The 23,064-nt window shown below is 45.2% G+C and overlaps 1 protein-coding gene across 9 annotated transcripts; it reads right to left on the bottom strand.

The window, feature by feature from the left end:
• Window positions 1-1,143: 1,143 nt before the first annotated feature.
• On the bottom strand, window positions 1,144-21,386 carry LOC100612798 (mpv17-like protein). Of its 9 annotated transcripts, none has more exons than XM_016958732.4 (4): window positions 20,092-21,386; window positions 15,460-15,530; window positions 2,070-2,143; window positions 1,144-1,940 (listed from the first exon to the last, which is right to left on the bottom strand). In XM_016958732.4, exons 1-3 carry the CDS (start codon window positions 20,651-20,653, stop codon window positions 2,120-2,122), a joined length of 657 nt encoding a protein of 218 aa, XP_016814221.2. In that variant the 5' UTR covers window positions 20,654-21,386; the 3' UTR covers window positions 1,144-1,940; window positions 2,070-2,119. The 9 variants fall into 9 exon arrangements, with proteins under 9 accessions (XP_016814221.2, XP_009451427.3, XP_063671490.1 ...); XM_063815419.1 differs by lacking the exons at window positions 1,144-1,940; window positions 2,070-2,143 and adding exons at window positions 9,635-13,321; window positions 13,701-13,962; XM_054655627.2 differs by lacking the exons at window positions 1,144-1,940; window positions 2,070-2,143 and adding exons at window positions 13,302-13,321; window positions 15,701-15,783.
• Between the last annotated feature and the right edge of the window lie 1,678 nt (window positions 21,387-23,064).

The following is a 23,064-nucleotide window of genomic DNA, read 5'->3' on the forward strand; positions in this document are numbered from 1 at the left end:
CACCCCACATCCTTAATCAGGGGACCTCTCTCAGCCCTTAACAAACTGCCAGGTGGCTCAGGTGAGAGGCCCTGTAATTAAACCACATCTTTTGCCTCTTTAATAACATCAGAGACAGCATAGTTCTAGGAAGGGACAGAAGGAATATATAATTTACTGTCCTTTGCCTGAGCCAGTATGAAATTGGTGCACGTGCCGTCTTGCGTGTTTCGGCTGTAGAGCGTGATCTGTTGTCTCAGCAAGTGTGCAGGTAAGCTAAATATTCTAATAAGTCGGTCCAACCACGGCAGGCTCTTTGCATGTGCATCCGGCACAGCTGAAGAATAGACGTCTACACTGGAGGAAACTGGCTCAGCTAGTCAGTTCACAAAACAAAACAATACTGGCCACCATCACAAAACCTCGCCAGTTACCTAATCTGGAATCGTGGGCATCGTCCTCGATTCGCCTTGTTCTTCTGGGCCTCACATCAACTGTGTGTGCCACTGATCTTTCCAGCCGCCCTCTCGTCCTCCTCAACACCCACAGCCACTGCCCAGCACGTCTCACTTGGATGAGAGCAATGACTCCAGAGTGATCTCTTCCTGCCCCCTCCTGTGCTCTTTTCTCCCCGACTGCTGCCCAGGTGATGAGGGTCACCCTGCACCACTTGCCCTTGTGCCCCTCACCATCTGACCCCATTTGCTTGCCCAACTGCGTCACCCACAGATCCCGCATATGTATCCACGTTCCCATCTGGCAGACTCTCGTGGGTCCCCTATCCCCCATGGTGCGTTGTAGCCCCATTGGTGGGCTCTTAATCTGGACTCCAGGAATGGAGCACAAGCTGACATGTGAATGAGTGTCTCAAAACAGAACACGTAGGTCGGGCGCAGTAGTTTAGGCCTGTAATCCCAGCACTTTGGGAGGCTGAGGCGGGTGGATCACCTGAGGTCAGCAGTTTGAGACCAGCCTGGCCAACATAATGAAACCTCATTTATACTAAAAATACAAAAATTAGCCAGGCATGGTGGTGGGCACCTGTAATTCCACTACTCATGAGGCGGAGGCACGAGAATCTCTTGAACCCGGGAGGCAGAGTTTGGAGCTGAGATCACGCCACTGCTCCCCAGAGTGGGAGACAGTGCAAAACTTTGTCTTAACAAAAAAAAAAAAAAAAAAAAAAAAAGGAATTTTATGAAATTCTTTGCTCCGGGCATTTGAATATGTTCTCCCATTTACATGTGGTGTCTTACCCATCCACTGGGGTGAAATACTTTTCAAGACTCTGCTCCAAGGTCACAGTTTTCCTGCCTGAGGTTCCCTTCTCCATGTCCCCAGGGATTTAATTACTTCTTAATTACATATCTGTTTCCCTCCTAGACCCTGAGCTCCTGGGGGTAGGAACTGTCTCTTCCGCCCACCCCCGGCCCCCCAGCAGTGTCTAGCACATGGCCAGCTCTTAGTACTTGCAGAAAGAAGAAGACCACGAAGGGCACGCACGCCAGACCATTCTCTATGGAAGACCCACCCAGTGTTCCCTGCTGTATAGTGAATGGCTCCATATTCCCAAATCTCTGCTCCTCCCTCGTTTACCTTCAAGAAAGGGGCCTTTTTGCGGTTTGCAGGCATTTCCTCTAAGAGGTCGAAGCCCAGTTGTCAAGCATCTACGCGGAGGAATCAGACTTCTCCTTGCTGCAGGAATTCACTAGATGTGTAATGCTTTGTAAATTACCTCTTGACAAATGACAAATGTTGAGCTCTTTGTTTTTCTTTTCTTTCTTTCCTTCCCTTTCAGATTGATACATTATTAAAAGAAGCAAGGAAGCTGAAGCAGCTTTCTTGAATGTCTACAAAAGATTGATTGACATCCCAGGTAAGCCCCAGCACTGATGTCCCACCTGTGGCGGACATTGTGTCTGGTGAGTCGGTGAGTTTGGGGCTCATTCTTCTTGGCTTTCCTAAGGAAAATAAATACACCATCAGTGGCAACTTCCCCGAGGAAACCAGGGAGTGCTGCACGCGTGAATTCTCCACAACCCAGACTTTGGATATAGAGGGAAATTGGTTGCACTTGTTGAAGTACTCACATAATCTCCAGAGGATGCCTTCGTAAAAGCAGAAACTGAAATCTCTGGGGCTACAGCATAAAACGCTGCATGTCCTGCAGAGAAGATGCAGACCTGGTGTGTGTGTGCTGTGCAGAAGTCCCTTGTACTGCCCAATGCCATCTTTAGGACTTTAGGAATGGCCCTACTAAGACACCTGGAGTGTCCTGCTCCCCTGCCAGGTCAACCAAGATCAGTGGCCCCTAGACAAGCCTTTCACTTAAGGGTTATGGGCAGAGGGTAACTGATAATCCCTGCAGCTACAACCAAGGATACCAGTTGTTTCTTTTATTTATTTTTTCCTAATTTTACTTATTTAATTTTGAGACACGGTCTTGCTCTGTCACCCAGGCTGGAGGGCAGTGGCGCAATCTCCACTCACTGCAACCTGCACCGCCCGGCTCAAGCAATCCTCCCATCTCAACCTCCCAAGGGGCTGGGAGGTGCATGCCACCATACCCGGCTAATTTTTGTATTTTTACTAGAGACAGGGTTTTGTCATGTTGGCCAAGCTGGTCTTGAACTCCTGGCCTCAGGTGATCCGCCCGCCTCAGCCTCCAGAAGTGCTGGGATTACAGGCGTGAGCCACCGCACCCGGCCAGCTGTGGCATCTTGAGATAGCCTCCCAAGGCCATCAGATAAGAGATTTTGGAAGTACAGAATTCTCCAAGGGCTCACAGCAGCACTGGCAGGGGGCCCCTGTTCCTAGACTGCTGCTCTGTGATGTTTGTAGATGTCTCTAGTGAAAAGTCAGGGACAGTGGACGATACACACAGTTCAGAGACCCTGACTCTGGTCCCATCTGTCCCCAGGTGTGATCCCACAAAGCCCCTCCCTCGGCCACAACACCCACCTCACTAGTACAACAACAGGATCGGACCAGATGCCAGGCAGGATGGAGGAGCCAGCCCATTTGTCAGCCTCTTGCACTTTCTTGCCCAGTTCTACTTCCCAGAGTCCTGGATCTCTGATACTGTCTCCCAGCAGGGCCTGTTTGTGGAGTGGCCTTCAGGCACGGCTGCATCCAGGGCACCCGGCAAAGCATGAGTAGTGATGGGAAGAAGCTGGGTGGCAACATTGTAACGACCTGGGTTTGATTCCCCACTCCATGAATTATGTAACCTCCAGCAGGGCAGGAGGTTTCCTTACTCGGGCCTTAGTATTTTCATAAGTGAAATGAAAGAATGCCATACCTCGCCTGTAATCCCAGCATTTTGGGAGGCTGAGGTGGGTGGATCACTTGAGGTCTTGAGTTTGAGACCAGCCTGGCCAGCATGGTGAAACCCTGTCTCTACTAAAAATACAAAAATCTGCCAAATGTGGTGGCGGGTGCCTGTAATTCCAGCTACTCAGGAGGCTGAGGCAGGAGAATCACTTGAACCCGGGAGGTGGATGTTGCAGTGAGCCCAGATAGCGCCACTGCACTCCAGCCCGGGCAACAGAGGGAGATTCTATTTCAAAAACAAAGAACGCCATGCCAGTCCCTGGCACAGGACCTGCAAGGCACCTGGCATCACCTGGCACATTTGAAAAAGGTCTGCTTACCTCCCCTTGCTTAAGGTCTCTCCCCACTCTAAAGAATTCTGTCGCTTTCCACGATGAATTTGTAAAAATCGTTATCTGCACTGCAAGACCTACTCATCCATATTAGCATGCCACAGCAGGGAGAGCCAGGTGCAGGGTTTTGTTTCCCATCATCTTCCTCAGGGACCCTAAATTTTAAAATCTGCATTAGTCACCACTGAGGTGCCACTAATACGGTGGCCAAAAGTCCAAGTTCAAACCATTACAAAGCTGCAAATGCCTTCATAGATGTGTCTCTAAAAGTCAACACTGGGGCCTGGTATGGTGGCTCATAGCTATAATCCCAGCACTTTTGGACGCCAAGACAGGCAGATCACTTGAGGTCAGGAGTTCGAGACCAGCCTGGCCAACATGTTGAAACACCGCCTCTGCTAAAAACACAAAAATTAGCTGGGTGTGGTGGCAGGCACTTGCAATCCCAGCTACTCAGGGATTACAGGCGTGAGCCACCATGCCCAGCCATTTTACCAACTTTTATAAATTAACTAGGGAGATAAATGTACGTTTCTTTATATTTAATGCAACTGCACAGAAGAAATGTGTCATTCTTCTCCTTTGTTCCAAGCATTTTGTACTCCAATTTTTCTATCGCTATCACTGAGGCAGGAGAATCACTTGAACCCAGGAGGCAGAGGTTGCAGTGAGCTGAGATCGTGCCACTGCACTCCAGCCTCGGCGACAGAGCAAGACTCCGTCTCAAAAAAATTAAAAAATATGTAGTGTTGAGAATGCTTGCTATCAAAATAGCCTGAAGCACAAAAGCACAGCTTATTCTTGAAATTTTATGGGATAGCCTATATTTTTACCTTTTCACTTCTTCTTATTTGGACAATATGTGCTTCGATGCATTTCTGTGATCTTCCCATCCCTAAAAAAAAATCTCTGCAGGCCGGGTACGGTAGCTCACACTTGTAATCCCAGCACTTTGGGAGGCTGAGGTGGGTGGATCTCGAGGTCAGGAGTTCAAGACCAGCCTGGCCAATATAGTGAAACCCCCCCCCGTCTGTACTAAAAATACAAAAATTAGCCGGGCATGGTGGTGCATGCCTGTAGTCCCAGCTACTCAAGAGGCTGAGGCAGGAGAAACACTTGACCCTGGTAGGCAGAGGCTGTGGTGAGCAAGATCATGCCACTGCATTCCAGCATAGGCAACAGAGTGAGACTCTGTCTCAAAAAACAAAACAAAACAAAACAAAAAAAACTCTGCAATTTGAAGGATTTGCTGAATATATAGATGACCGGCTGCTCTGTGGTTTCCATGGAAAGCCGAAATGTAATTACAAATCCAATTTCCTATGGATTTTTACAATGGAAAATGGACCAGTTGTGTTAAGTGGCTAATTCTTTTTGCACACAGATGGTTGATTGTCATTTTCTTATAGTAGCTTTCTGAATTTTTGCGGACTGCCAAAATAAGAAGAAAAAGTTGTATATAAAAATTGCTCAATTGGCCGGGTGCAGCAGCTCACACCTGTAATCTCAACACTTTGGGAGGCCGAGGCGGGAGCATCATTTGAGGCCAGGAATTCAAGACCAGCCTGGGAAAAACCATAAGACATCATCTCTATTTTTTAAAAAAAGTTTTTTTTTTTTTGAGACAGAGTCTCGCTCTGTCCCCCAGGCTGGGGTGCAGTGGCGTGATCTCGGCTCACTGCAAGCTCCACCTCCTGGGTTCATGCCATTCTCCTGCTTCAGTCTCCTGAGTAGCTGGCTGTACAGGCGCCCGCCACCACGCCTGGCTAATTTTTTGTATTTCTTTAGTAGAGACAGGGTTTCACAGTGTTAGCCAGGATGGTCTCGATCTCCTGACCTCGTGATCTGCCTACCTTGGCATCCCAAAGTGCTGGGTAAAAAACAAACAAAAAAAAGCTTTAAAATAGCTCAAATTTAAGTACATTAAAGAAGGACAGAGTCTTTAGGAAATGGTAGACTAACAGGTCATCTATGTAGAAGCCAATAGAGTCAGAGCTGAGTCCCGTGCAAAATAAAGTCTACATGTTTAAAACATTTATTTATTTACTTATTTTTTGAGAAAGGGTCTCACTCTGTTGCCCAGACCTGAGTGCAGTGGTATGATCTCGGTTTACTGCAACCTCCACCTCTTGGGTTCAAGTGATTCTCCTGCTTCAGCCTCCCAAGTAGCTGGGATTACAGGCACATGCCACCAAACCCAGCCAATTTTTGTATTTTTAGTAGAGACAGGGTTTCACCACGTTGGCCAGGCTGATCTTGAACTCATGACCTCAAGTGATCCACCCACCTCGGCCTGCCAAAGTGCTGGGATTACTGGCGTGAGCCATCACACTTGGTCTAGAAGTTTAAAACATTTAAATTGACCAAAAAAAAAAAAAAAAACCATAAAGACACTAGGAACAATTTTAGGTGGATATTTATACAATAAGGGGGTGGAAAAAAATTGTTTAAGGCATGATGCCAAAGTAGAAATCACAAAGGGAAATTCAGAGCTTTATGGAGATGGATGGGTGGGTGGATAGATGGATGGATGGACAGAGGGACATATGAATTTAGACAGACTGGCAAAAATATTTGCAATGTATATAACAGAGTGTGTGTGTGAGAGAGAGAGAGAGAGAGAGAGAGAGAGAGAGAGAGAGAGAGAGAGAGAGAGAGTATGCCCTTACAGAGCAATAAAAAAGAAGTTTCATTTCCCAATAGAAAAACCTCTGTATTTTCAGTTCCTTACTAGACATTTCTACCATAAGCATCTCAAACTCAGCTTAACTTGTTATTCTCCATAACTTCCCCCTTCCCTATAGTCAGCCCCTTCTGCTTTTTTCCTCTGCCCAGCGATACCTGCTCCTCCTTCATTCCAGAAATGGATGGTATTTCTTCACTCCTTTGTGAGCCCTCCTGTCTAATTCATGTTAGTTCTGGCAATATTGTACATTCCCAACTTCATTGCCTCTCTTACTACTGTCATTTTAATGTGTTTTCCTTTTCTTTTCTTTTTTCTCTTTTTTTTTTTTTTGTTTTTTTTGAGACAGGGTCTCTCTGTGTCACCCAACCTGAAGTACAGTGGTACCATCTCTGCTCACTGCCACCTCCATGTCCCAGGTTCAAGCGATTCTCCTGCCTTAGCTTCCCAAGTAGTGGGGATTACAGACACCCACTACCACACCTGGCTAATTTTTGTATTTTTAGTAGTGACGGAGTTTCACCATGTTGGCCAGGCTGGTCATGAACTCCTGACCTCAAGTGATTCACCTGCCTCAGTCTCCCAAAGTGCTGGAATTACAAGTGTGAGCCACCATTCCTGGCCTTAATTTGTTTTTCACCTCTTGGTCTCACTTCTTCAAGATCTTCCAAACTTGACCCTGTGCCACCAGTTTCTCCCTGGACGAAACCGCCCTCCATGCATCTGCTAAAATCATCTTTCTAAAATATGTCTGATCCTGCTAAAACCTGTCCCACTTAAAATCTCTCCGTGGCGCACTCTCTCGTCTCTAAGGGCAAGTCCAAAATCACAGCATGATGCACAGGCACTTTGGGATACAGCCCTGCCTTCCCAGCCTCATCTTATGCCAAATTGAATTTCCCCGTCTTGTGGAATCCCAGGCCCTTTCCCCAGCTCATCTCACAGCTGGTTCCACCTTTCCTGACAAGCAGATCCTGCCCTGCCTTGCCTGCTCCTGTGCCCACACTTACCTGCTCTGGTGAAAGAGGGCTCTGGTCTCCCCCATTCTAGGGGCTCTTCATGTGGGGTCTATAGAGAGAACCCGAGAGCTTCACGAATTGAACCCAGAAAAAATATATCTTTATTTCCATCAATGTCTAACTGCAATGTAGCATTTCCTTCCATTGCAAATGAAGCCCCCACACCGAGCTAATTGCAGACCATGACCTTGCTGCGAGTAGAAATCACAGAGGCTTTCGCGTCTCATTCCCGTGGTTGCAGAGATCGCAAACGCTGTTTGGATTCATCTTCAAAATGTCAGCGGTTCTTAGATATTTAGTGCAACAGTAAAGAACAGTTGTTCCTATATCACAAATCTGGTTTTAGAAAAGTATTGTCCGGGCGCAGTGGCTCATGCCTGTAATCCCAACACTTTGGGAAGCCAAGGTTGGCAGATCACTTGAGGTTAGGTGTTTGACCAACATGGTGAAACCTCATCTCTACTAAAAGTATAAAAAATTCACTAGGCGTGGTAGCAGGCCTCCCAGCTACTCGGGAGGCTGAGGAAGGAGAATCACTTGAACCCAGGAGGTGGATGTTGCAGTGAGCTGAGATCACACCACTGCACTCCAGCCTTGGGCAACAGAACTAGAGTCAGTCTCAGAAAAAATAAAAAATAAAAAATAAAAAAAATTGCAATAACTGCACTTCAAAATAGTTGTTTTCCTTGGTCTTTAAAACATGATTAGACTTACTTCCTATAATAGACTTATGGACTTAAGTCTTTAAAACATTGTGAATAGACGCCTGTATTCTTTACAAGACTTCCAGAGGGGACCATGGCAAAGGAAGGGTTAAGCATCTGCGTCAGATTAACAGAGCCTTGATAGCTGTGGCCGGATCCTCCTCTGTCTTTGCCCCACCACTTTGCACAGTGCCACTTTGTACCACATGACTTTTTATTTGCTTGTTTGTTTTGAGGCAGGATCTAGCTTTGTCACCCAGGCTGGAATGCAGTGGCACAATCACCACTCACTGCAGCCTTGACCTCCTGGGCTCAAGTGATCCTCCCACCTCAGCCTCCTGAGTAACTGGGACTACAGGCAAGTGCCAGCACACCCAGCTAATTTTTTTTATTTTTGGAGATGAGATCTCACTATGTTGCCCAGGCTGGTCTCGAACTCCTGGGCTCAAGTGATCCTTCCACCTCTGCCTCCCAAAGTGCTGGGATTACAGACGTGAGCCACAGTGCCTGATCCCTATTTATTTTACTCTCTCTGTGTTTCCTTATATCCTGTGAAGATGGGTACAGTGGGAACTGGGTAGTAATTCTACACATATTCTGGATTTTAGCTACTCACTCACATTTATGATTACTTTACCTGTCAATTAATTGCCTTTCTTTTCACTCGAGTTTTAGTGATTTTCACTGTCCAGAAGAATCATATATAGTTGACATTTGAACAACACAGGGGTTAGAGGCACTGACCCTCACACAGTGAAAAATCCAAGTACAACTTTTGACTCCTCAAAAGTTTTACTGACAGCCTGTTAGTGACCGGAAGCCTTACCAGTTACATAAACTGGCGATTAAGATGTTTTGTAAGTTACATACGTTATATACAATATTCTTCCAATAAAGTAAGGTAGAGAAAAGAAAATGTTAAGGAAATCCTAAGGATAAGAAAACACACTTTCTGTTAAGTGGCAGTGGATCATCAAAAAGGTCTTCATCCCCGTTGTCTTCACATCAAGTAGGCCAAGGAAGAGGAAGAGGAGGGTTGGTCTTGCTGTCTCGGGTGACAGCAGAGGAGGAGGTGGAGGAGGTGGGAGGGGAGCCAGGCACACTCAGTGTAATTTTACCAAAAAATATTCAAGGTGAAGTGGAACCATACTGTTCAGACCCATATTCAAGGGTCAACTCGTGTGTGTGTGTGTTTGTACAACCACACATAAATAATAATATATATAAATAAGATAGGTCCCATCAATCTTATCCTTAATCATTTCTCATATGGTTTCAATGATGGAAAATAGTCTTTTCAGGTCGGGCATGGTGGCTCATATCTGTAAATCCGGCACTTTAGGAGGCCAAGGTGGGTGGATCACTTGAGGTCAGGGGTTCAAAACCAGCCTGTCCAACATGGTGAAACCCTATCTGTACTCTAAATACAAAAATTACCCCAGTGTGGTGGTGAATGCCTATAGTCGCAGCTACTTGGGAGGCTGAGGCAGGAGAATCCTTGAACCCGGGAGGTGGAGATTACAGTGAGCTGAGATCATGCCACTGCACTCCAGCCTGGGAGACAGCATGAGGCTCCGTCTCAAAAAAAAAAAAAAGAAAACAGTCTTTTCTCCTCAATCCATTTTCTTATTCTTCAGTGATTTATTGTATCTTTAACTTGTCTGAAGTTTATTATAGCATATAGAGTAATATCTGTTTCTTTTTCTTATTCTTTAATACTCAGTTTGCCCAATAATATTGATGACTTCTTCCCCCGATAAATAATATCTGACAAATCGGGCATAATTACACATACATCTGGATTTCTGTCTGTAATTTCATTCTATCAGTCTAGTTTTTTGCTCTAATAAGTGCCACACTCTTTTGATGAAGTCTTCTTGTTTTCTATTTCAATATCTTGTATAGTCAGTTTACTATTGTTGTTTTTACTTTAAATAAAAACAACAACCTTTAGTATTTTGGGCACCTATTTTTTCTCTATGCATCTCATCATTTTACCAACTTTTTTTTTTTTTTGAGACGGAGTCTCATTCTGCCACCCAGGCTGGAGTGGCAGTGGTGTGATCTTGGCTCACTGCAACCTCTGCCTCATGGGTTCAAGTGATTCTCCTTCCTCCTGCCTCAGCCTCCTGAGTAGCTGGGATTACAGGCACCCACCACCATGCAAAGCTAATTTTTGTATTTTTAGTGGAGGCGGGGTTTCACCATGTTGGTCAGGCTGGTCTCAAACTCCTGACCTTGAGATCTGCCCGCCTTAGCCTCCCAAAGTGCTGGGATTACAGGCGTGAGCCACCGTGTCCAGCCATTTTACCAACTTTTATAAATTAACTTGGGAAAGAAATGTATGTTTCTTTATATTTAATGCAACTGCACTAAGAAATGTATCATTCTTTTCCTTTGCTCCAAGCATTTTGTAATCTGATTTTTCTATCAATGGAATTTATACTACATTATTTTAATTCCCACATGCTTATATGTTTATCCCTGTTGTAAATGAGAAAGATCTTTTATTTCATTTTGTGGATGTTTATTACTGGTATAGGGGAGTTTGTTATTTTCTTGTCTTTACCAAGAAACATAGCGCTTTGCTGAACCCATGATTGTCCCAGTCCATTTGCTCAAGTGAATCCCTTGGATTGCATGGGACTGCATTACCTACAAGTAGTGAATGTGCAGACACTCAGAGCCTCTGATCCTCTTCTTTCATTCCTGTTTTCAAGAGGAGCATTCTATTATAGCTCTGGGAAGAATTGTGGAGGCTCTTGGTTTAAGTCTGTGTCCTTTTCCATGTTAACCAAATGCTCCAGTGATTTCCCCTCTGTAAATTGAACTGTGAGGTGGTTTCTAGATTCCATGGGATTAAAACCCCACAACTGTGTGAGATTCTCCTAGTGGGGTAGTTAGTTTTCTATTAGGTCAGTGCAAAAGTAATTGCAGTTATCACCATTAAAAGTAATGGCAGGTTGGGCGCGGTGGCTCATACCTGTGATCCCAGCACTTTGGGAAGCCAAGGCAGGTGGATCACCTGAGGTCAGGATTTCAAGACCATCCTGGCCAACACAGCAAAACTCCATCTCTACCAAAAAGTACAAAAATTAGCTGTGCGTGGTAGTGGGTGCCTGTAATTCCAGCTACTGGGGAGGCTGAGGCATGAGAATTGCTTGAACCCAGGGGGCAGAGGTTACAGTGAGCAGAGGTCATGCCACTGCACTCTAGCCTGGGCGAGAATGGTGAAAGTCCATCTCAAAAAAAAAAAAGAAGAAGTAGGCCAGGCACGGTGGCTCATGCCTGTAATCCCAGGACTTTGGGAGGCTGAGGCGGGTGGATCACCTGAGGTCAGGAGTCCTAGACCAGCCTGGCCAACTTGGTGAAACCCCGTCTCTACTAAAAAATACAAAAATTAGCCAGGCATGGTGGCAGGTGCCTGTAATCCCAGCTACTTGGGGGGCTGAGGCAAGAGAATCGCTTGCACGTGGGAGGTGGAGGTTGCAGTGAGCCGAGATCACACCACTGCACTCCAGCCTGGGGGACAAGAGCGAGATTTCATCTCAAAAAAAAAAAAAAAAAAGTAATGGCAAAACTGCAATTACTTTTGCACCGACCTAATAGTAGGATTACACTTTTATACAGTACATTTCATTCCATTTTTATTTTACATATTTTATAGATTTTCTTGCTTATTTAAGAGAAGTTGAAGCTCATGTTTCTATTTACTGTGCTGTTTAGCGTTTCTTATTTCTCCCTAACATTATTATGCCACGTATAACATTGGTTAGTCTGGCTTCAAACCTTGCCTTAATTAGCCTTTTAAAAAAATCTAGTTGGCCAAGCACACTGGTGCACACCTATAACCTCAACACTTTGAGAGGCCAAGGCAGGAGGATCACTTGAGCCCAGGAGCTGGAGACCAGCCTGGGTAACGTAGCGAGATCATCTCTCTAAAAAATTAAGTTAGCTGGGCATGGTGGTGCTCACCATAGTCTTAGCTACTTGGGAGACTGAGGAGGGAGGATTGCTTAAGCCCAGGAGGTCAAGGCTGCAGTGAGCCAAGATCGTGCCATTGCACCCCAGCCTGGGCAACAAAGTGAGATCACATCTCAAAAAAATATATATATAGCTAATCATTGCGTTTTTACTCAAAATGTGTTTCTACCACCCTTTTTGGATTTTTTTAAAAATATGTATTTTATTTTTATGGGTAAATCTGGCCTAATTACATTTACTGATATAACTTTTTAAAATTATTATTATTGTTATACTTTAAGTTCTAGGGCACATGTGCACAACGTGCACATCTGTTACATATGTATACATGTGCCGTGTTGGTTTGCTGCACCCATTAACTCCTCATTTACATTAGATATAACTCTTAACTGAAATTTCTCTTTACTGTTGAATTGTTGATGCTTTTCATTTTTCTAGTTCACAGTATCTCTGCCCTAGGCTTTCTGACCCATTTAAGGAAGATTGAGTGAACAGCTTAATTGACCCTGTGAATGTCCCCTGAGCCTTCTAATCAGCCCTGCCTTGAGTCTCCTCTTGTTACTGAAATTCACTTTCTGATGCAGAACCATTGAGCACTTCTGAAACCTTTTCAAAACTACATATTTAAATTTTCTTATCATACTGTACTGTTATTAGATTACATGTCTAGTATAGCAGCAAATCATACTTCATTATATTAGCCTTGCTACCTCCCTCTACAATGAAACCCGATCTTTTATAAAATACTCTGGACCTACAGATTCCCGCTGCTGAATTCTTTAAAGTTACCTGGATTTCAATGATTGTCTACTCCCTTTACAAAGCTGCTGTTGTTTAGCAGGATTATCAGTTAGTGGTGAGAATCCTTTATTCTCTATTATATGGTAAATATTTTTCACCAACTTGGGGGATGCCACGCAGATCCCATGGGGTTTACACACATAGACAAAGACGTTCTTCTCATCATTTGTTTTAAACAATCGAGCTGCCATTTTAACTTTCACTAAACTCAGAAATTTACCACCTGGGCTGGGCGCAGTGGCTCGCACCTGTAATCTCAGCACTTTGGGAGATCGAGGCAGGTGGCTCATTTCAGGTCAGGAGTTTCAGACCAGCCTGGCCAACATGGAGAAACCCCATTTCTAGTAAAATTCAAAAATTAGCTGGGCGTGGTGGTGCACTCCTGTAATTCCAGCTACTTGGGAGGCTGAGGCACGAGAATCACTGGAGAGGGTGCAGTGAGCTGAGATCGCGCCACTACACTCCAGCCTGGGTAACAGAGAGAGACTACATCAAAAAAAAAAAAAAAAGAAAAAAGAGGTATTAAGTGGAATACCTTGGTCTATTTGGACTCTTATAACAAAATAACATAAACTGGGTGACTAAAAATCAACAGATATTTCTTTTTTCACACTTCTTGAGGCTGTAAGATCTCAGGTCAAGATGCTCACAAATTCAGTGTTGATGAGAGCCCATTTCGTGGTTCATAGATGGTGCCTTCTTTCTATGTCCTCACATAGTGGAAGGCACACAAGAACTCCATTGAGCTTCTTTTATAAAGGCACTAATCCCATTCATAAGGGCTTGGCCCCCAAGACCTGGTCACCTCCCAAGTGTTCTGCTCTCCCTGATCTGTATCATATACAGACTCTCTTGGATTCCTTACCAATTGCTTGAGAGATCACAGTGGGTTTGTGGGGAAAAAGTTTTCAAGATGATGGATCTTTCCCAACTTCTACAGCTGTCAGCGGTCTCTCAATCCCAAAGACCGGCCCCACTTTGTCTTCAGGAATGTATTGATTATTCCAGCTTTACTTGTCATAGTGGTGTCTATTTGCATCTGTCCTATGTAAGTGCATCTGTCCTCTTTCTCCTTGCAGGTGCTTGTTTTCCCTCACATTTTGACTCAGTTCTTGGCAACCTGGTTGCTATAAAAATAAAGTCATGACTTTGAAGTTAGTTTGGTTCTTTCAGTGTTGTGAGGTTAGGAGCCCTATTCCATCCCAGCTCTCCAAAACCCAGAATTTCTGGGGGGTTGAAATTTTAGGCTTTCTCTTTGAATTGTAGTTTTATCTTATTTCAGTTACAATTTGCATTTTCATAATGATTAATGAGACTAAGCTTTTTTTGTGTAGTTGACTGTACCTTTGGATTTTTTTCCCAAATCCCTTTTCATTTCTTATTTTCTTTATGGTTTTAGAAAATGTAGTTTACATAATTGCAGCTTGATTTTTTCCTCAGTTAATGGCATGCTTAATGGAGAGAAAAAAGATTAACTATATTTCCCTTTTTAATTACTGTGCTTTTTTCTTTTTTAAGGAAATATTTTATTATATTAAATTTTAGTGTTATTCTACTTAGCTATTCCTTAAATATTATAGTATTTTGGATTTCACATATAAATCTGTAACACATCTTGAGTTTATTATGTATAGAGTAAGTCTGTCTTCTCTTTTTTGTTTTTTAAGGTAAAAATCACATAATACAAAATTAATAACTTAACCATTTTAAAGCACACAATGCAGTTGCTTTTAGTATATTCACAATGTTCCAGGACAATTTCATCCTGTCCCTTCTAAAAACCCATTATGCATAAAGTTATTACACCCTATTCTGCTTCCCTGAGCCCTAATGACCACTAATCTGATTTATATCCCAATTGATTTGCCGATTCCTGATGTTTCATGTGAATAAAATCAGGTAATATTTGTCCTTTTGTGCACTTAATGCTTTCAAATTTCACCCACATTATACCATGTATAAGTACTTCTTTCTTTGTTATAGCTAAAAATTGGGTGTCCATTTATGAGTCAACAAGCACATGGATTGTTTCCACTTTTTGACTGTATGATTATTACTGCTGTAAATATTCATGCACATGTTTTTTATTTGAGCACCTATGTTTTGTAAAATTAACAGCTGACTTAACAGAAACAATGGAAGGCAAGAGGCAGTAGAATAATATATTCAAAAGATGCAAAGGAAAAAAACTGTCAGCCACCAATTCCTTATCCAGCAATTATTTTTCAAAAATGAAGATAACACAAAGACTTTGCCAGATAAACAGAAATATTAACTGAAGTTGTTGCTGCCAGACCTACCACACCAAAACAAAAACAAAAACAAAAACACCAAAATAAATTCCTATGGCTAAAAGCAAGTTACACAAGACAGTCATTTGAATCCACATTTTTAAAAAAGCACTGGTATAGGTAATATTAACATTATAAAAGACAGTAGAAATGCATGTTTTCTCTTTATCATAAATTGTTTATAAAATAATATGTGTATAATGGCTGGGCACGATGGCTCACACCTGTAATCTCAGGTTTATAAATATAAACACAAAACATATATTTTTATACACATATATATACATATATACACAAAAATATAGTGATTACATTTTCAAACGCCTGTCTTACCAGATAGGTATTCCAGAATTTCTGTTTCAGGTCCAAAAATATGTCATCCTTTCCTTGGAGAATGCTCATACCTATTTGCAAAACCCAAAAAAATTTTTAAAAGATTCAGTAGAGTACCGTATAACAGTTCATGTGTAAGTTTCCCATTCCAAAATGCAAAGTAACCATCACTATCATCCAACAATATGACCCTTTGACCCAACAGTGAAAAGAGAACATAGACAGGCGCCGTGGCTCAAACCTGTAACGGGAGGCTGAGGCAGGCAGATTGCTTGAGTCCAGGAGTTAAGAGACCAGCCTGGGCAACAGGGCAAAACTTCATCTCTACAAAAAATACAAAAATTAGCCAGGTGTAGTAGCGTGCCTGTAGTCATAGCTACTCAGCAGGCTGAGGTGGGAGGATCGCTTGAGCCTGGGAGGTGGAGGCTGCAGTGAGCTGTGATCATGCCACTGCACTCCAGCCTGGGCAACACAGCAAGACCCTGTCTCAAACAAACAAACAAAAAAAGAAAACATAATCTCCACTCTAAAACTAGATAAATTTTAAAGGAATGATAAATACGAAGTGAGAATAGCAGAGTATAAAAATTATAGCAGAACGATTATTTTTTCAAAAACTAACAATTCACAAAAACAATCAGGTTACAATAGTGGGTCTATTGGTTACTTTCTCTACCTTCCAAACATTTTGTGAAATGTTGAACATTTGAACATTTTGAAATTTTAATTTCTGTCTTTTAAAAAAAGCTAGTGGGCTGGGTGCGTGGCTCATGCCTGTAATCCCAGCACTTTGGGAGGCTGATCTGGCGGATCACCTGAGGTTGGGAGTTCAAGACCAGCCTGACCAACATGGAGAAACCCCGTCTCTACTAAAAATACAAAATTAGCCAGGCATGGTGGCATATGCCTGTAATTCCAGGTTCTTGAGAGGCTGAGGCAGAAGGATCGCTTGAACCCAGGAAGTGGAGGTTGTGGTGAGCCAAGATTGTACCACTACACAACCCAGGATTTGGAGGTTGAGGTGAGCTGAGATTGCACCACTGTGCTCCTGACTGGGTGACAGAGCAAGACTCTATCTCAAAAAAATAAAAATAAAAAAAGGCCAGTGGACCCAAATACTCTGGCAACTACAAATTTTCCATCAGTATTACCCTATTCAAAATTTGAAAGTGGAACACCAATTCACCCTTCCTAAAAACACTTTGATCTTCAATATCCCTGAAGAGAAATTCACAGCCTGGGCAATATATCAAGACCTTGTCTCTACAAAACTATTTAAAAACCAGCCAGGTATAGGGGTGCATGCCTGTAGTCCCAGCTACTCCAGAGGCAGAGGTGGGAGGATCGCTTGAGCCCAGGAGGTCGAGGCTGCAATGAGCTGTGATCACATCACTGCACTTCAGCCTGGGGAATAGAGTGAGACCCTGTCTCAGAAAAAGAAAAGGAAAAAAGTAACAATAAATTCAGGTAGCAAGGCAAAGCTCTCCTATTTTAGGAAGGTTGTAAAACTGAGAGTACTTTAAAAATTCTTTCCAATCCCCGATTAGGAGGGAGGGAATATAAGAGCTTTATTAGTTAATTACAGACGATTCTTACATGACCCAGCAAAATATTGGTAATACTGTGTTCCACTTACCCAGCATTAATTAAATGCTATGTACTTTATGCGCCTCATTTCATGTGCCCCTCCTTACAATTCGCTAAGGTGGGTAGAGTTACAAAGGAGGAAAAGAGCTTAGAGAGGTTAATAGCAGACAGAGTTCAACCCAGGTGTCTGATTCCCAAGCCAGAGTTGTTAATCTGTTACGACTCTGGTTCCCCAAGGTAGCCCCAGCACAAAGATCAATTGATTCCTGCAATTTCCATGTAAAGCCTTACGCAAACCTCCACTCTATCCCCTTCCACTTCCCCTTTCATTGAAATGTGAGGTAAGGGAAACTGAACCAGAAAAACTGAAAACCGGCCAGGTGAGGTGGCTCACACCTGTAATCCCAGCACTTTGGGAGACCGAGGTGGGCAAATCACTTGATGTCAGGAGTTCGAGACCAGCCTGGCCAACTTGGCGAAACCCCGTCTCTACTAAAAACACAAAAATTAGCCAGGCGTGGTGGCGGGCACCTGTAATCCCAGCTACTCAGGAGGGGCAGGAGAGGCAGGAGAATCACTTGAACCTGGGAAGCTGAGGTTGCAGTGAGCTGAGATTGTGTCATTGCATTCCAGCCTGGGCAACAAGAACAAGACTCCGTTTCAAAAAAAAAAAAAAGAAAGAAAGAAAGAAAAGAAAAACTGAAGACCAAAGCAAAGCTGGAATCTGGCCAGGAATCTGTATCAGAGAGCTTGGCCTGGACATAGGTTCAAGTCTTGTTAGTAACTCAGCATCTTTCAGTTTCAGGCAAACTGTCAAACTTCCCACCATGAGAGCATCAAGTGCCTGGATTGTGTTGTCTTTGGGTGAGTCACAGAACCCCTTTGAGACTCAGTTTCCTCATTTGTAATATGAGAGTATTAAGAACAATCTCAAGTGTGAGGGCTCACGCCTGTAATCCCAGCACTTTGGGAGGCCAAATGGGCAGATCACTTGAGGTCAGGAGTTCGAGACCAGCCTGGCCAACTTGGTGAAACCCCATCTCCATTAAAAATGCAAAAATTAGGTGGGCATGGTGGTGTGCATCTGTAATCCCAGCTACTTGGTAGGCTGAGGCAGGAGAATTGCTTGAACCTGGAGACGCAGGTTTCAGTGAGCTGAGACTGGGCCACTGCACACTCCAGGCTGGGCAATAAAGCGAGACTCTGTCTCAAAAAAAAAAAGAAGAAAAAGAGAACAATCTCACTAGTTGTTTGAGGATTAAATAGCATTCTGGTCCCCTACCCCTTCACCAGTGTACCAGGTTCCTGTAACAGGTGCTAGGAAGCTGTTTGCAAATCTAGTCTGCAAATCACACACCGGGAACAGGCACAGACCTTCTGATAAAACAGGAGGCCCTAGCTCTCAGGCTGTCTGTTCTCAGCCATGTAGTTGGCCGCAATGACAACAGGCAACCAGGTGGTTTGTGTTTCTGGTGGGGTCTGTAGGGAGAGGAAGTGAATCCAACTCTTAAAAATAAGGCACACGGGGCAGGGTAGGTTTCTTCAAGATGGTGGCTTGTCTGACTTCAACCTGGTTTAGAAAGCACCAACAGCCCTTAGGAGAAGTTCCCTCCCATTTGGGGGGAAATCTGTGATCCCCAATCCCAAGGTCAGGCTTAAGACCCATAGAGATTTTCTCCCCAGTTACCCACCCCATCCCCTTCAAGGCTATAGAAATCGCAATGATGCTAGAGGCCACAGGGCCCCTCCTGTGAGCAGACGGGGGATCTCCAAAGATTACAAGAATTTAACCAACTTGAGCGATCAGCCTGTTTTACAGCCTCCTGACCTCAACCTGTTCTTCCCCAACCCTGGGTGGAATGAGGTCACCCTGTTTGTTTAAATCAGCTCCTAAGTGACCCCAGGTTACTTGTAGATGAACCCAAGTTAACTCTCCTCATTACCATGCTAAAGTCTTCACCCCGGGAGAAGCTATAGCTTCATGACTATAACCTATGCAATCTATGCAGCCTATGTGCTAGCATCATGACTCACTGGGACCCCTACTCTACATGCAATCATGCACCCTCTCCTTTCTCCATCACCCTATAAAACCCTCCTGTCTCTTTCTCTGGGGGACACACTACTTGGGAGAATACGCCCAGTGTCTTCCTTTCTTGTGCCAAGTAAAACTCCCATTGATCAAAATCCGCCTCTTGGTGGAGTCCTTTGTGACTCGTTAAGGGAATGAACCCCGGTATTTTTCAGGTACCATTTCCATTGTTCTTATTGTATGCAGTAGAGAAGGTTTCCACAGTCAAGCCCCTGTCCCCCACACCCCAGGCCCGGGTTGGATTTTCTAAGGAGAGGGTTCCCTGAACCCTCACAGGTATATAGTCCTCCATGGCAAGGATCCAAGGTCCCTTGATGTTTTCCGTGAGACCCCAGGGGAAAATCTTGTTACCAAACCAGGACTAAGCCCCTGGGCATGAATTTGCTGAAGATCCAGGCCCAACCTCAGATTCCACCTGCTCTGCCCCTCAGGGTCACGGATCCCCTTGCATTTTGTTCCTGTGTTGGCCCCGGGGCCCCAGGCGTGGATTTTCTGAACAGCAGGTCGGTTCCTTCCCTGTCCCACGACTGGTTCACGGTCATTGCAGCTGCTACGGCCTTGAACTGGGATCTCCTTTATTTTCCTGTGGGCCTTTTTCAGGGGGCAAAGACCTCCGCAGCCCTGCCTACCTCCAGCCTTGGCCTACACCCAACCCCAGAGTCTGAGCCCCGACCCTAGTCCTCTAAATTCCTGACCTGGTGGACCTCTGGCTCCCCAATTTCTCGGCTCCCCAGCCAGTGCCTCCTGCAACTTTTCGCAATCAAACACCCCAGCCTCTAGCCTTTGCCCTGGCCCTTCAGGCCTCTGAAGCAGCTCCGGTCTCAGAGCCCCGGCTCCTGCCCGGGTCCCCAGGCTCCTGCAGCGCCCTCCCTCCAGCCGCTTGATCCCCGAGTCCCGGCCTCCAGTCCCCCAATACTGGGTCCCACCCCCCAGGTCCCCTCCCGGCCCCTCACCGACATAGAAGGCCGAGACCGCGATGGGCGCACCGACCACCTGGTCGCACAGCAACTTGGCCAGCACGGCGTGCGGCGCTCGGCCCGGGAGCGCGCGCTCCAGCAGGCCCAGCCACACGTAGTTGAAGTTGGCGTGGAAGGTCACCACCAACGTGGCCACGCGCCGCGTCTGGCGCCAGTTGGCCTCGCGGCCCTGCAGCCGCTGTTGCAGCGCGTCCCCGGCCGAGACAAGCGAGCCGTAAAGCAGCACGTCGGTGGGCCACGGGTGGCGCCGGGCCGCGCGCGACAACGCCGGCCACCAGCCCGCCATGTCCGCGCTGTGGGCGCCCGCGATCAGGAGCCCGCGTGGTCGGCGTCTTCCTGCACCGCGTCCGGGCCTCCCCAGCCTCCAGCAGCTACTGCACTGCAGCAGCCCGCGCCTGCATCTGCCCCCTCCAGAAGCTCCGGAGCGATTGAGCGACCCACACACACCCAGCTCGCGCCGTCCAATCCGGAGGCCACGGGCCGTCCTGGGGGCTGAACGTTTGAAAGGTGCCCGGCCCACCCCCATGCATGGGTCCATTGACACAAAATACCGAGAACAGGCAAAGCCACAGAGGCAGAAGGCATGGGGTTATTTATTTATTTATTTATTTATTTTTATTAATTAATTAGATATTTTTGAGACGGAGTCTCGCTCTGTCGCCCAGGCTGGAGTGCAGTGGGGCGATCTGGGCTCACTGCAACCTCCGCCTCCCGCGTTCAAGCGATTCTCCTGCCTCAGCCTCCCGAGCAGCTGGGACTACACGCGTGCGCCATCACACCCGACTAATTTTTGTATTTTTAGTGGAGACGGGGTTTCAATATGTTGGCCAGGCTGGTCTCGAGTGATCTGCCCGCCTCGGCCTCCCATATGGGGTTATTTTTTGGAGTGATGAAAACATTTTGAAATTAGATAGGTGTGATGGTTCCATGACTTTGTGAATCTATTAAAAACCATTGAATTGTACACTTAAAAAACGGGGGTGCATTTGGCCAGGCGCGGTGGCACATGCCTGTAATCCCAGCACTTTGGGAGAATTAGACAGGAGGATCTTTTGAGGGCAGGAGTTCCAGATCAGCCTGGACAAAATAGGAAGACCCCATCTCTACGGAAAATCAAGAAAAGGAAAAAGAAAAAAGTATTGTAATTACTCAGGCTTGGTGGTGCGCACTGATCGTCTCAGCTACTGCTACTCGGGAGGCTGAGGTGGGAGGATCTCTTGAGCCCAGGAATTCAAGGTTGCAGTGAGCCACGATAGGGCCACTGCACTCCAACCTGCAAAAAAAAAAAAAAAGAAAGGAAGAAAGAGAAAAGAGAGAGAAAATAAAATGGTAAGTTTTATGGTATGTGAATTTATCTTAAAAAATGATGGGACGGCCAGGCACGGTGGCTGACGCCTGTAATACCAGCACTTTGGGAGGCCGAGGCGGGCGGATCACGAGGTCAGGAGATCCAGACCATCCTGGCTAACATGGTGAAATCCCGTCTCTACTAAAAATACAAAAAATTAGCCGGGCGTGGTGGCGGGCACCTGTAGTCCCAGCTACTCGGGAGGCTGAGGCAGGAGAATGGCCTGAACCCAGGAGGTGGAGCTTGAAGTGAGCCAAGATCGCCCCACTGCACTCCACCCTGGCTGACAGAGGGAGACTCTTTCTCAAAAAAAGAAAAGAAAAGAAATGCTAAGCAAAGTGTTCCGGTGTGTTTTGCCTGTTTTGGTAGTGGAAGGGAAGAAAATCAGTCTTTTTCTTTCTTCTCCCCCTTAAAACTATTTAAGAAGGGAACTGGGCGCGGTGGCTCATGCCTGTAATCCCAACAATTTGGGAGGTCAAGGTGGGAGGATCACTTAGGTCCAGGAATTCAAGACGAGCCTGGGCCACATAGTAAGACCTCATCTCTACCAAAAAATAAAACATTAGGTCTGGGTGCGGTGGCTTACACCTGTAATCCCAGCACTGTGGCAGGCTGAGGGAGCTGGATCACCTGAGGTCAGGAGTTTAAGACCAATCTGGCCAACATGGCAAAACCCTGTCTCTACTAAATATACAAAAATCAGCCGGGCATGGTGGTGTGCACCTGTAATCCCAGCTACTCCGGAGGCTGAGGCAGGAGAATTGCTTGAACTGGGTAGGTAGAGATTGCAGTGAGCCAAAATGGTGCCACTGCACTCCAGCTTGGGGGACAGAGCGAGACTCTGTCTCAAAATAAATAAATAAATATTATTTTTAAAAAAAGATCCCCTGGGCATACAATAAGTAATACCATACTACTTAGGCAAATAAAGCACAATTCTATTATTTGGGAATCTTAAGATCGGTTCTACCACTTTGTGGATCTTCAGACTCAATCTCTATTTTAGAGATACTAACATTGATTGATCCTGCTATGTGCCAGGTACTGTCTTTCACAACTTCACATATATGATCTCATTTAATCCTCATTTAATTTTGGCAGAGAAAAGTTGAGCTCCTTACCCAGGATCGTATAACTAGGAAATAAAGACCAAAGCCCATGCCTCACTCTTTTTGTTATTAGAAAAGATTTCCTTCTGTAAACCTCAGGGACTTTACAAGGGAAATATTGGATTACTGTAATATGATTCATCAGCCCAATTTATTTATTTATTTTTATTACACTTTAAGTTCTAGGGTACATGTGCACAACGTGCAGGTTTGTTACATATGTATACATGTGCCACGTTGGTGTGCTGCACCCATTAACTCGTCATTTACATCAGGTATATCTCCTAATGCTATCCCTCCCCGCTTCCCCCACCCCATGACAGGCCCCAGGGTGTGATGTTCCCCGCCCTGTGTCCAGGTGTTCTCATTGTTCAATTGCCACCTATGAGTGAAAACATGCGGTGTTTGATTTTCTGTCCTGATGATAGTTTGCTCAGAATGATGGTTTCCAGCTTCATCCATGTTCCTACAAAGGACATGAACTCATCCGTT

This window comes from Pan troglodytes, chromosome 6 (genome assembly GCF_028858775.2).
Source record: "Pan troglodytes isolate AG18354 chromosome 6, NHGRI_mPanTro3-v2.0_pri, whole genome shotgun sequence".
NCBI lineage: Eukaryota > Metazoa > Chordata > Mammalia > Primates > Hominidae > Pan > Pan troglodytes.